The sequence below is a fragment of the Acartia tonsa genome, chromosome 6 (genome assembly GCF_053477335.1).
Source record: "Acartia tonsa isolate MP-2025a chromosome 6, ASM5347733v1, whole genome shotgun sequence".
Taxonomy (NCBI): Eukaryota; Metazoa; Arthropoda; class Copepoda; order Calanoida; family Acartiidae; genus Acartia; species Acartia tonsa.
Window position 1 is genome coordinate 47,531,854 of NC_137265.1, and position 13,060 is coordinate 47,544,913.

A 13,060-nucleotide genomic window follows, 5' to 3' on the forward strand; every position below is an offset into this window, starting at 1 on the left:
TTGTTGAAACGGTTGTACACTCAACTTAATTAACAAATCAAAATTCAAAAGTCCCCAAAGTAGTTATGCCAACGAATAAGAAAATGTTATCATAAACTTTGGGGACTATTGAGGCAATTTATGCTGTTTTTGTTATCAACATACACACTGACTTGAAAATTAATCACCAGCAAAAGAAATATTTGAATTTTTCGCATAAAAACTTGGCAATCAAAAGAACTTCAAAAAGGAAGGTCAGTTTTTATTTCAATTATTTGTGAATACATAAATGTGTGTTTGTATTCCTTTCTACAGCAGGGATGTGGCATCTGAAGAATAATTATGTTGCCTCTATTATTTTCCAGTAAAATTTAATCATAATTTAGACACAATTTATTGGTTTTCTTTAGGGAGGCAGAAGACATTGGGCTGATTATTACACTGGTCTCTAAACTATTACAATAACTTTTTCCAATTCTTTGTCTTGACAACTTAGGTTACTTTTATTGAATTTTGAAGTATTCAAACGTTTCTACCACTAATTGTAATCTACATAAGGGGTAATTTTTTGTTTATTGTTATAGGAGAAGTACATCAATTTATTGGACATTGTCTTATCCCTCTAGACCCTTGGGTTTTCTTTCATTTAATGTAAACTTTTTGAAGGAAATTTTTCATCCTAACTGGTGGAAAAGATTTTTTCTTGAGATAAAAGATCCCTCCCCCCGAATGTATATATTCTAATGTGTGGGGCGTTTTTCCCAACCTATCTAATTTCTTGTTGTATATTATTTCTGGTACCAGGTGTGTGTATGTTGTACATGCGGCCAGACACATTTTAAAATCGCCACAAAACAAACCAATTTTGCGCTCATAAGGAGTTCACTCCAGTTCAGAAATGAATTGTATTATGCTTTCTTTAGAAAAGTTTTTCATTATTTTATTTGCTTTTGACAAAAAGCATAATATTGCGAATTATACGGAGAAAATCAATAATTTTGTCCAAATAATGATTATTTTTGTCTTGAAAAAGCTTAAGCAAAAAAGGTTTCCAACTATAATTATGTTTTTTTCTTCATAATGCTCAATCCAAAAATTCTTGAAAAACATATCTGCGAAGATCAAATTTTGGAAATGGCAGATTTTATGGGTGAAGTGGGGCGGTTGCAGTCGCCCTTGGTGGGCTTTGGGAGCTAGGGGGTTAATGGATATTTTTATGATGAAGGGGGGGGGGGGCGGAGTAGGGTTGATAATTTTAGTGAAGGGTTAAAGATTGTATAACAACGCAAATGATAATATTAATCATTAAATAAAAACAGATATTTTTCTCCTTCGCTCAACAATGTTTTTGTCTCCCAATTTTTGTAGTTTAAAGGTTGTCTTAATAGCGCAGCTACTATATAACTTGAGCATGTCTGTACGACTGTCAGATGTCACGATGGTTACTTGTTAAGTACTTCTTATCTTTATTTATATTTGACAGCTTTAAAAATCTGAAAAATGATTATTGATAGTTTTGGTAATACTTGATTTCATTTAAATTTTATTAGCTGCTCTACGTAAAATGTTAAATGTCCTTGTTCTTTAAATTTCAAATATCAAAGTTGTTTTTCTGCTTATATTTTAATCTAGATGTTTCTTTAGTGAATCATAACAGTTTTTTTTATATCAATCCATCCCCCCAACTTTTTATTTACCCTTTTGCCACAACCACCTGGTAGTTATTAAGTTGCTTATGAGTCATTCAGAGATATTTTCATTGATATTGAATAGCTTTATAATATTTTAAATACATATACATATATGTTTATAGATTTTCAGGGAGGGAGGGAGCCTCATTGAGGGATTGGACCTTGTATATTACACTAGTCCCCAAAGTTTTATAATAATGTTTTCTGATTCGTTAGATTACCAACTTTTGGGACTTTTTATTGTTTTTTAATTGGTTGGTTCATTAAGTTGATAGTTCAAACGTTTCAACCACTAATATTGATCTACAGTAGGATTTTTTTTATCATCATTGGGGATGTACATCAATTTATCGGCCATTGTCTTATCCATTTAGATCTCTGCTATTTGATAGCATATGATAATTGGATTGAAGATTATTTTATCCTCCATTTTCCCTGATATATTTACAACTGTGTGACCAGTATTGCAACAAAGTCCAGTTTTTTATTCGGGTGGTCAGATGGGAGCTGGGAGGGGGGGGGGTGAGGGGGGTTGCTTATGTGCATTCATTGAATCAACGGAAAAAATCATGAGAGGGGGGGGGGGAATTTGAGATTTATTGGCAAACAATCAAGCCCCTGGCTCTGGCCCATTCAACCCCTCTATTGAATCAGTTATAAATGCACAAAAAATAAGCGAACTGGATTTGCAACAATATATGAAAGCCCCTCCTCCCCCCTTGATCCCCCTCCTCAAATCATTTTGAAATCATCTACATTTTATATTATAATCTCTTTAAGGGTAGGATTAAGGGAAACGACAATGGACAGTAAATTTTGTGTTAATTTTTGCTTTTGATAGTTGGTACATGTAAAAGAAAAAATGCTTTTTTAACTGCTTTTTTACCTTCACCTCTCACATACGAAGGATAAACATAAAACCCCTCAAAACCCCTCTTTGATTGATACACTAAAAAAGTCTTTTTGATAAACTCTTTGGTTCTTTAACAAAATATCTACCCGGCTCTCTTTATCTCTCTATCTCTTATTCTGCCTATCCATCTATTAAAAGTGTGCATGTTTGGTGCTACAAATTCGTTTTCACAACTTGGATTACGAGATTTATACTTTATTTTTCCCTCTCCTCTAATCTTGATTTGAAGAAATTTAATTTTTTTTCATGGTTAAATTATATTTGTAAAACTAGATTTTTCACATTTTAAAATTTTTTTAATTGATATTTTTGTAGCACCTGTCCCAACCCCCCTCGTGAACGCATTTAAACATTCCCCCCCCCCCCCGCCCCTAAAATTTAGCCTACACCGACCAATAATGGGTCTAGGAGCTCAGTTTATCCCTAGATACTGAGTGAGACACCCCCCACTTCTGAATTGTGTGCTTATGTGCGCGCAAAATCTCGCGCACACACACACACTCCCTCTGTGGTGTGCACGCACGTAAAGATCTCTCATACCCAAAAGCAGTGATTATATGTCTATCTAGCTAAAGAGGGACAGAGGAGAATATTTTATATTTACGATACTTCTACATTAGTTCGTTTTAATCAATTTACTTAAAATAAAGTGAAAAAAAGAGTGATTAATTTTAAAACTAAGGTTAAGTTTTCAATGAAAAATGTTAAATTAAGATAAAATCAAATATAAAGTGCAAAAAAGGGTGTAATTATTTTATTTTGTGCATTCTTAATGACACAAATTAAACACTATTTGAATTTAATTTATCCTCTAGACTGCACCGGTTTTTCAAACGATTGCCGGGTTTGATAAATTTGTTGAAATATTTTGACCAGATGCGCCACAATTTTTCTCACACATTTAGTTGACTTGAGTAATTAATAATTCCTGTTCTAATACTCATTTGATTTTACACATTTCAATTAATTAACAGAAAAGGATAATGTATATCTATAGGAAAAGTATTTGTCAGACAATAATTTGTTCCCTTAACAACTACAGTTTAGATTAATGTTTCACTATAGATATATTTGAATAGAGGAAAAGTTGAAGGAAAAATATTAATTCTTTAGGTAATAAATCCCTTCCTGTTATGTTATTCTAAAATTAATCATGTTTATTTAAAAAGATGCTTTTTAATGCTTCCAAGAAATCTTTTAAATTAGTCATGGATTTATTTAGAATTCTAGTTTTAGAAATTTAATGAATTTAATACATTTTTTACTCATTTATTTGCGCAATTTAATGAATTTTTAAAGGATTTACTGGTTTTTTTTCTAAGTATTTGTTTATATTAGCTTTGAATTGGTTAGAAATTTTTTTCTCCATTTTTGGTGGTTAAAAACAAATATTGTAAAAAGTAAACAAAAGTGATTATTAGCATTTAAATAGGATTCTTCAAAATAAGTTTCTATTATTGGGATTTTAGTAGTGCAGCTACTCTATAATTAGGGTTAGTTCATCCGTGTGTCCTTCAAGAAAACTGCATATTTATTATTCGGATTTTGACAATTTTTAATAGAATGTTTTCAAATTGAATTTGCGTTTTTGACACTAGCTGCCTAAAATGTTATTTTATTATCACTGCTTCGCTACTTCTGGACATAATTATCCCTGTTCTTAATAATAAACATTATATATTTTGATAATTGAAAATAGAATATCTCAAATCATTGTAAAAATTAATTTTCAGAGGTGAAAGTTAACTAAACTATGTAACTTATTGAATTATTTAAATATTAATTGTGTGACTGACCCCTAGGCCCAGCTAGGCTTGCTATTACTAGCCCCCTTGGGACTTGTCAAGACGTTCAGAGATCTGTTGGGCTCGGTGCAAGCGGATAATACTTCACAAAGGTGAGTTTTGCTCATTTTTTTTACATTTGATTACTATGTTACGATTTAACAACTATTTAAAAGAATTTGATATTAGTTTTACTCCAACCTCATTTTTAGTCACCTACTGAAATATTTTAAATTCATAAAATGCCAAAATTTTCTTCAAAATGTGTTTCAACAATTAATTCTTACAGTGCAATTTTGCGAAATATTCATATAGAATCCGTGCTATATGCTTGTGTGAATGTGTGTTATAGGCCTTAATACACTCTATTTGAGGGTCGAATTAGTTTTGGCAGGCGAAAGATTACCCCCCCCCCCCCCATATCCCACCCATTCCTATGTCTGTATGTTTATCATAATGTTTAAAAATTGCAAGATCCTAACTCTCTCTTGTCTGATTTCTAATTGGGGCATGAAATTAGATTTGTGTGTAGTCTATATTTATATAGAATCTATATATATTATATATTTTTCTTTATGCCTATATGCCAGAGGGATATCTCACGAATTTAATATGTTTATATTTGTTTGTTGGGGAGAGGGGGAGAATAGTCTGGATGCTTTAGTGCAATTTAATTTCTAATGTTTTGACAATTTTAAACAGTAAAATTCTGTCTTTGGTTTTATAAGAATACCTTTATCTATCTAGCATACATAAAAAAGCCAATTAAAAACAATTGTTTTAATAAGGCACTTTGGATGCCCTTTTATGGGAATGCTTTGACAAGAAAAAATATCCTAAACATTTATCAAGTCATAGTTTTGTCAATATGTAGCGAAGCGACTCAGTATCTATAATTCCTGTTCACAGTTAAATGTTCTTTTTCTTTTTAACTTTCATTTTATGTTGCTGCGCTACTAATAGGACATACAATCATTGATGGAGGAAATATTGGGCTCTTTATTACACTAGTCCCTAAAGTTTTAGAATAATGTTTTCCTGTTCGTTGACTTAACAACATTGGAGACTTTTATTGAATTTTGATTGGTTGGCTCATGAAGTTGAGTGTCAAAACTTTTCAACCACTAACTTTAATCTACATAAGGGATAATTGTTTGTATCATCATTGGTGATGTGCATCAACTTATCGACCATTGTCTTATCCCTTTAGATCCCTGCATAAAGATGTCATTGTTTATAACAATACTTGTTTATTATTGTATTGTTCCAAGTCAGGGATCTAAAGGGATAAGACAATGCCTGACTTATTGATGTACATCCCCAATGTTAATACACAAAATTACCCCTTCTGTAGATTACAATGAGTGGTTGAAACTCAATTTGATAAACCAACCAATCAAATTCATTTAAAGTCCCTAAAGTGTTTAAGCCAATGAATAAGAAAACATTATAATAAAACTTTTGGGACTTGTGTAATAAATAGCCCATTGTCCCCTCTTTCTCTGGTTCTAAGTACATTATTGGCATGCAAATGACGAACACATAATAAATAAAATCAATGTGTTCTGGATGGAACTTTCTTGAATCATTTAACTTTTTCCTTGTATGACGACACAACCATAGAAAAGCCATTTTGGGTCATTATTATGGCCAAAAATAGAATATTTCAATGATTCACTAAATCTTAAATAAGGCATGACTAATATGTTCTAGAAGTTATAGAAATTTTCCTTTAAAATATCCAGGTGTCTATTCATCTTTTTTGTCTTTTGACAAAAGAAAAACTCATAGAAAAGTTGTAAAAAACATACATGGAAGTACATTTTAAATGGCATAAAACTGACAGAAATGTTTTGTATTATTCTTTTCTTTTGAGATCTTTTTATCCTACTTAAAAGCGCTGGTAAAAAGCCCGGGTAACCTACTGTTTTATTGGTATCGCCAAAAAGGAAAATTGACTTTTTACCCCCACGAATATCTTTTTGTGTCGTTTTGCTTTGAGCGCCTTTCAATGAGAGCCATGACATATGTGTTAAGAGACAGTCCAAATAAAAAAAAAAACAAGAAAAAAAGTGTAATATGTAGTGCGGCAATAACAAGTTTAATAACATTTCTCTTAAGACCACAATCAATTTTGAGCAATGTTTTGAAATTTCAAAATCCGCAAATGAAAAAATAATTATTACTTGCTATATGTCACTAATAGAATAACAGACAAACGAACAAATCATTAGTTGAAGAGTGGCTAAGCTACTAAAATTTTGTATTTTAATATTTAAAAAGGAACTATCAGAATGTCCTTTCAAAGATATATATATTGTTGGGTTTTGATACTAGACTGTTAAAATTGACTCCCACACATTCACGCACTTACTTTTCTCAGATGAAAACGATAAAAAATAATACAATTCAAACAATATGTATTATTTATATCTAGATCATGAAAAAGAGGTTTGATTTAGGGGGCTTAGATACATTTGTAGTTCGTATTTTTGCCGCTGTTTGGCTAGGGGCGCTAGTTATACGTTAGGATTCAAAAAGTGTTTAAAAAAGCATTAAGAGGGTTATTTTACATATGTTATATCAATAAGGGGGTAGAGTATTAGTATTTACCAAAAAATTAGAATATAATAGTCTAGATGTCAATTTTTTTATGTATTTTTCTGAAATCAAAGGTTCTACTTTTTCCAAGCTCACCCTGTAAAGGGAGGGGGCGGTTGTGACACTTTTTGAAACCAAAACTACAGGAATTCAACTTATAAAAGAGTTACAGCACTGAAATTTGGATTGATAGTCGCTTTAAAGAGGTATAATGTGGAACTGTGAAGAAAAGTTGGTGAAACCGCCACTACCGTTATATCCCGCCAAAAAACAAATCGGCGATAGAGGCGGTTCCGCCGCCGTTTCTTCACAGTTCCACATTGTACCTCTTTAAAGCAACTGCCTTACCAAATTTCAGTACTGTAACTCTTTTTTTAGTTAAGTTCCTTTGACTTTTAGTTTTGGTTTCAAAAAGTGTCACAACCGCCTCCCCCCTTTGTAATATATAATAAACATTTGTATTTTGTAAATATAAATTTATTGTATTCTTTCACTAGTCGTTTTTAAGAACTCATTATAGCCTAAAACACAGATCATTGTAAGCCTTTGCTAGCCTGTAATTTTTGTGCTATTGAATGGTTGAAAAAATCCGCCAAAATGAAAAGAGATCACTTTAAGTCTAGTACATAATTGTTATGAGGCTATCCTGGCCTTTTTATTACTTTTCAAGCAGTGCCTATATAAAGCAAGCTAGATAGATGGATATTTCAAATAAATATACATTCTATACAGGCCTAGCTTTTTGCTATAGAAAAAACAAATATTTTTGGGCATAGGGCATTTATAACACATAAACATGTACACGTTTAGTACACATGTTATAATAATATCGGTACTTCCAGCTTTTGCAACGGCCAACCCAGGTTATAAAAGTACCAAACTATGCATAAAATTATGTAAATATGTGTAAGAAATATTATTATCATTTTGTATGCTTATGTTGAAATACATCTATCATCTATCTAAAAGTTGTTATATTGACTTTAATATGGCAGGTTTCAATCCCCAAATGACCTTAATATAATATTTTATACGGGTGATCTAATATATTTTTATCAATAAGTCTATCTTTTGTTCTAAAATCTGAAGATATATGATGCCAAATAAATTTATTATTAAGATAAGAAAGATATAAGAAAACCACCCTTTTTAGACCATATACGGTGGGGCTAGACTGTGGAATTCCATTGTATCTAAGGCTTCTTGCGTGATAAGACATTGTTTATGATTAATTGTCAGGGTTTATTAAGGATAATATATTTTAAATTCATGTTTAAACTTACTTTGATTTTTCTTGCATTGCCTTGATATTTATTTATGACAAATTCATATGAAAACTGTCTAGATTTTCCATAAATTTTGTCACATAAATAATTTTATATGTCAGGCAGAAAAGTTGGAGGTAAAATTGTTTTTCTTTCGACCAAATATCCTTTTCCTTATAAGATTAATTTAATAACAATTTGCCAATATTCTATAGCAATTGCAAAAATATAAGACATTTTTAATAATTTGCTCTTAATTTTGGATACCCTGTATGTGATTGAACTTCAACGTATACAGATAATTTGGGACACACTGTAGTGCAAAGAAAAGTTTAATTGTAAAATGTACAATACAGAGAGTAAAAATGATTTAGGGCACCCTTTAATTGAGGATTTATTTGACTTATGTTCAGCCTATGCAAATAATTTGGGACACCCTGTAAGCATAAATAAAAATTGATTTGTTACAACTACAGCTTGTACAAATAATTTATCGCCTATGTTGTACGTACAGAGGTGATAATCAGTTAATTAAAATACAGTTGGGTTCTACACTACGAGAGACTTATATGGTAACATTATGTGTCTTGATATAGAATATATATTTATTTTATAATATACATAGATAAATAAGTCAATATCTTAGGCAAATTTAATTAAAGCAAATTGCCTAAAAATAATTTAAATTAAGTAATAAATTTAATATTGCCTCTTTAGTTTGATAAATAAACCTATTTGTCTATAAGTGATGTAATCTTATAGTGTAAAAAAACCTATCCTATATTAAGGGGTGGAATATTCTTAAAAATTTTAACATGGTATCTTTGGTCCTTCTTAATTTAAGCCCAGTCATAAAATCTGTCACTCACGCATCACTTTTGCCTTAAAACAAGTGTCTTAACACACACACACTGCAAAGCTTTTAAAAAATGAATATTCATCGATATTACATTAGTGGTAAATTATTTTTCCATAATTAGTTTTATAAAACCAAATTTAGTTTTTATTTTGCTTTAACTTTAAAAGATAAGAGAAGAAAATATTTGAATTTAAGAATTTTAAGAAGAATATTCGTTCTTATTTGATTGTATAGTACAAATTCTTACCGGAATTAACGTACAGACAACAACAATTATACAGTAGCTGCGCTGCTATGGTATATGCCCATCTGAGCAGGCATTACGTCATAGCTCAATTATTTCCTTATAAGAATTGCCCTCCACCATAACTTCGCTCCTCCCTTTCCTTCTAATCTTACCCCCTCCCCCCATTATATTAACATAGCCCCAAAAATCCTCCAAAATCAAACCCCTTACCCCCCCTAACAACTCTAAAATAAATGCATAGATTTATCTTAATTTAAACCCCTTGCCTTTTTTTCCCCTTAACCCTTTTTTTTAAGTCTAGGCGAAATATGCATACGGTTTTTTTTTACATTCAGATATATTTTAAAATAAAACATCCTTTCATATAAAAGTACAATTATTTTTTTCAGCAATATCATGCAAAAAAGAACAGCCAAATGTTATACAGTACGAGAAAAATTTAAAATGCTAAAAATAGTTAAAATGGTTAAAATTTAGAAACAATGGTTTTTTTTTGGTTATAACCAAGTAAGGCCTTTTGAATAAAAATCTTTAAGAAACTGTAAAGATCTTTAAAGATAAAATGCACGGTTTTACCACCTTTTTTTGGCAGACATTTGGGCGGTCTTAAGCGATAAAAGATAAAGGCGTAGCAACTAGGCCTTAGATTTTTATAAAGATTACAAAAATGCTCCACAATTGTGCTAAAATTGTATTTTTAGTAGCGCAGCTACTCTATAATTAGGAACTATCAATACGTCCTTTTATTATTGCAATTGTTATTGTTTATTTCGTACTTTTAAAAAACGATTGGTCAAATATTAAAAGCTTGTCTAATCAACCCACTCTAAATATTGTATATGCTCAAGGATGCAGGATTAGCACAATGGACGTTAAATTAATATTTCCCTCAAATATAAAGTGTGAATATATTGATATATTATTGATGGTTGGAAAGGGTTGTTGATTTATTTAACTGCAGTTGTCCCCTCCCTCCCTGACATATGCCAGTTGACCTATCTACGTCCCACGCAATTTTTGTGCTATCTTGCAATCACCCCCCCTCCCTCTTCATATATATGCAATCTTTTCCTTCAACCCACACAGAAGGGAAGTTCCCCCCCTCTCTCCCATTGTTTTTACACATAGTAACATCCCCCCTCCCCCTTGGGGGAGTAATCAACATTAACCCCCGTGTTTTTGAAGCATAATTTAATCAGTCCGCAATTATTCATTTAGGAATTGCGAGACCTTGACAGTGTGTCAGTTAGAGTTAATGAGTTGATTACTGATATTCGCATTGCCAATTCATCAAATTTAAAAAAGTAAATAATTGCAGAGAAAGAGGGGACAATGGGATATTTATTGTACTAGACCCCAAAGTTTTATACTAGTCTTATTCGTTGGCTTAATAACTTTGGGGACTTAAGTGAATTTTGATTAGTTGGTTCATTTAGTTAAGTGTACAAACGTTTCAACCACTGATTTTAATGTACAGAAATGGTAATTTTGTGTGTGATGTCCTGCATCTGACATAGCAGCAATGGGTACATCTTGCAACTTGTATTTTATTAAAAATCTTTTTATGTAGGAAGTTTTTTGAAGATATAAAATGTAGCTATCAATATGAAGTGATTAAGATAATGCTAATAAGAATTTACCATAAAGGTAGGGATAGTTAATCTGATGATTAATTTTTTACCTCCAACATTTTCTCAAATCTAAATAAACCATAATAGCAAAGTTTCATGCTTTTTTTGAGGGAATATTTACAACCCCAATTATGATAAACAAAATTACCTCTTCTGTAGGTTAAAATTAATGGTAAAAAAAGCTTGAATACGGATTGAGACCAAATAATTTTGTGACCTGTATTATTTATTATACAGTGTCAACTCCCTTCCTGTTTTAACTCCATAGAAAGATTAATTGGGCAACTATTAGTTTACAAATAATTAAAAGATAGGGGGGGTGGTGGGATTAATAATGATCAAGCTCCTTTCTGGAACCACCCATTTATATATGGTCTGGTGTTTATGATACAGCATGGATCTAAAGGGATAAGACAATGGTAGATAATTTGGTATAAATCACCGATGATGATATACAAAATTACCCCTTCTGTAGATAACAATTCAACTTAATGAACCAACTAATCAACTTATAAAACTTTGGGGACTATTGTAATAAACAGCCTGATGATACAGGCATAGGACAATGTTATGGCATAGGATATGTTAGTATCTTTGATCTATCTATCATTGATGAAGTAATCTTATCTGTAATAAAATAAAAATATTTTATCAGTATTTTTGAGTATTTTTAATTAACTTAAAAGCTTTTCCTTTGCCAACTTTTATGCAAAAAGCATTTTTTTCAATCAATTTCTGGCGTTTTATAATCTAAAATAGATAAGAAAATCATAAAAGCATTAAAAAATATGTTAATCTTTAATAATAAAGTTTTTTCAATATTCAAAAAATATTTTTTTTATAACTTTACAAAAAGGAAATTTATTTTTTACACAATTTATTAAAGTTTATGTAATTCTATGGTGTGTTGAGTTTAATATTTTTTGTTGAACAACCTAAATAAAGATTTTTACTTAGATAAGTTTTAAAAAGAAAATTTTTGGTTTTTAAGCAACTTTTAAACAAAATATTATTATTTTTATTGTCATGCCATGTTAAATCAACATGGAGGGAAAAGACAATGATTTATAAATCTATATTTACCCCCAAATAATGTATATTTTTTCCCCAATTATTTACATTCAAACTAGGGTATTCTCTATCCCCAGCTACCTAATGAAGAATGTTATAGATAAGATCTTGGGGGAAGATACATTTATAATCCATAGTTCTATCCCTGAAATGCCTGAGGATTACAAAACAAGATTGACTGATTTAAACTATTATCAAGGCAACAATTTGTTCATTTTTTGTCTAAAGATTTTCTCATTCTCTTTCTATTTTTGGTGTATACAGCAAGGTTTTAAGATTGAAAACACATTTTGAAGTAGCGCAGCTGTTCTATAACTGGGGTAGGTCCATACATTTCATATTCTGTGATTTATTAACATAACTGACTACATTTTTTTTTCTACCTTAATAAATACTAGCAGCTACGCCCCTAGCATCTAGTATTCGGAGGGACAGAGAGGAGATAGAAAAATAGCTAAAACCATCCCAAGACCTAAGTCCGAAAGTGAAATAGCCTAAAACTATCACAGGACCTGTATGAAGCTAACCTAAAATAGATAATCTAATCGGTTTATTAGTTATTGAGATTTTAAGCTTCAGACAAAAAAACCTTACTACTTTATATAATAGGATATTAGAATGATATTTTACAACATTACACTCTACAGTAATATTTTAATATAAAATGCTGCTTTTTGTTGAAGCTGCTAAACCCTTGGAAATAATAGTTCTCGTTGATTATTCATAGTCTGTCGGGCGTAGCCCTCATACGGATATATAAATAATTTCTTCAAACCTTTTTGTCATGATTTCATACAAAACATTTCACCACAAGAAAGGTGGAAATTAATAGGTTTCAGTTAGATTTAAATGTTTGGACATTAATTTAGTAGATTTTTTTTATTATTTCAAAAAGTTTAATTTGATTTGACTTCCATGATCTTCAGAAACGCAGATACTGTTAATTCAAGGCCTGATTGATTACATAGGCCAACAATAGCTTGTTATTGCTGCGCTACCTATGGACATCAAATAATTGA

At 30.9% G+C, this 13,060-nt stretch overlaps 1 protein-coding gene across 50 annotated transcripts in view; it reads left to right on the forward strand.

The window, feature by feature from the left end:
• The window catches only part of shot (dystonin-like protein short stop), a 347,219-nt gene that overhangs the window by 288,164 nt on the left and 45,995 nt on the right, over positions 1 to 13,060 (forward strand). For all 50 annotated transcript variants that reach the window (XM_080165108.1, XM_080165115.1, XM_080165136.1 and 47 more), the window contains one exon: positions 4,384 to 4,480. In XM_080165108.1, coding sequence (XP_080021234.1) covers positions 4,384 to 4,480 — 97 coding nt within the window. The remainder of the gene's footprint in view (positions 1 to 4,383; positions 4,481 to 13,060) is intronic.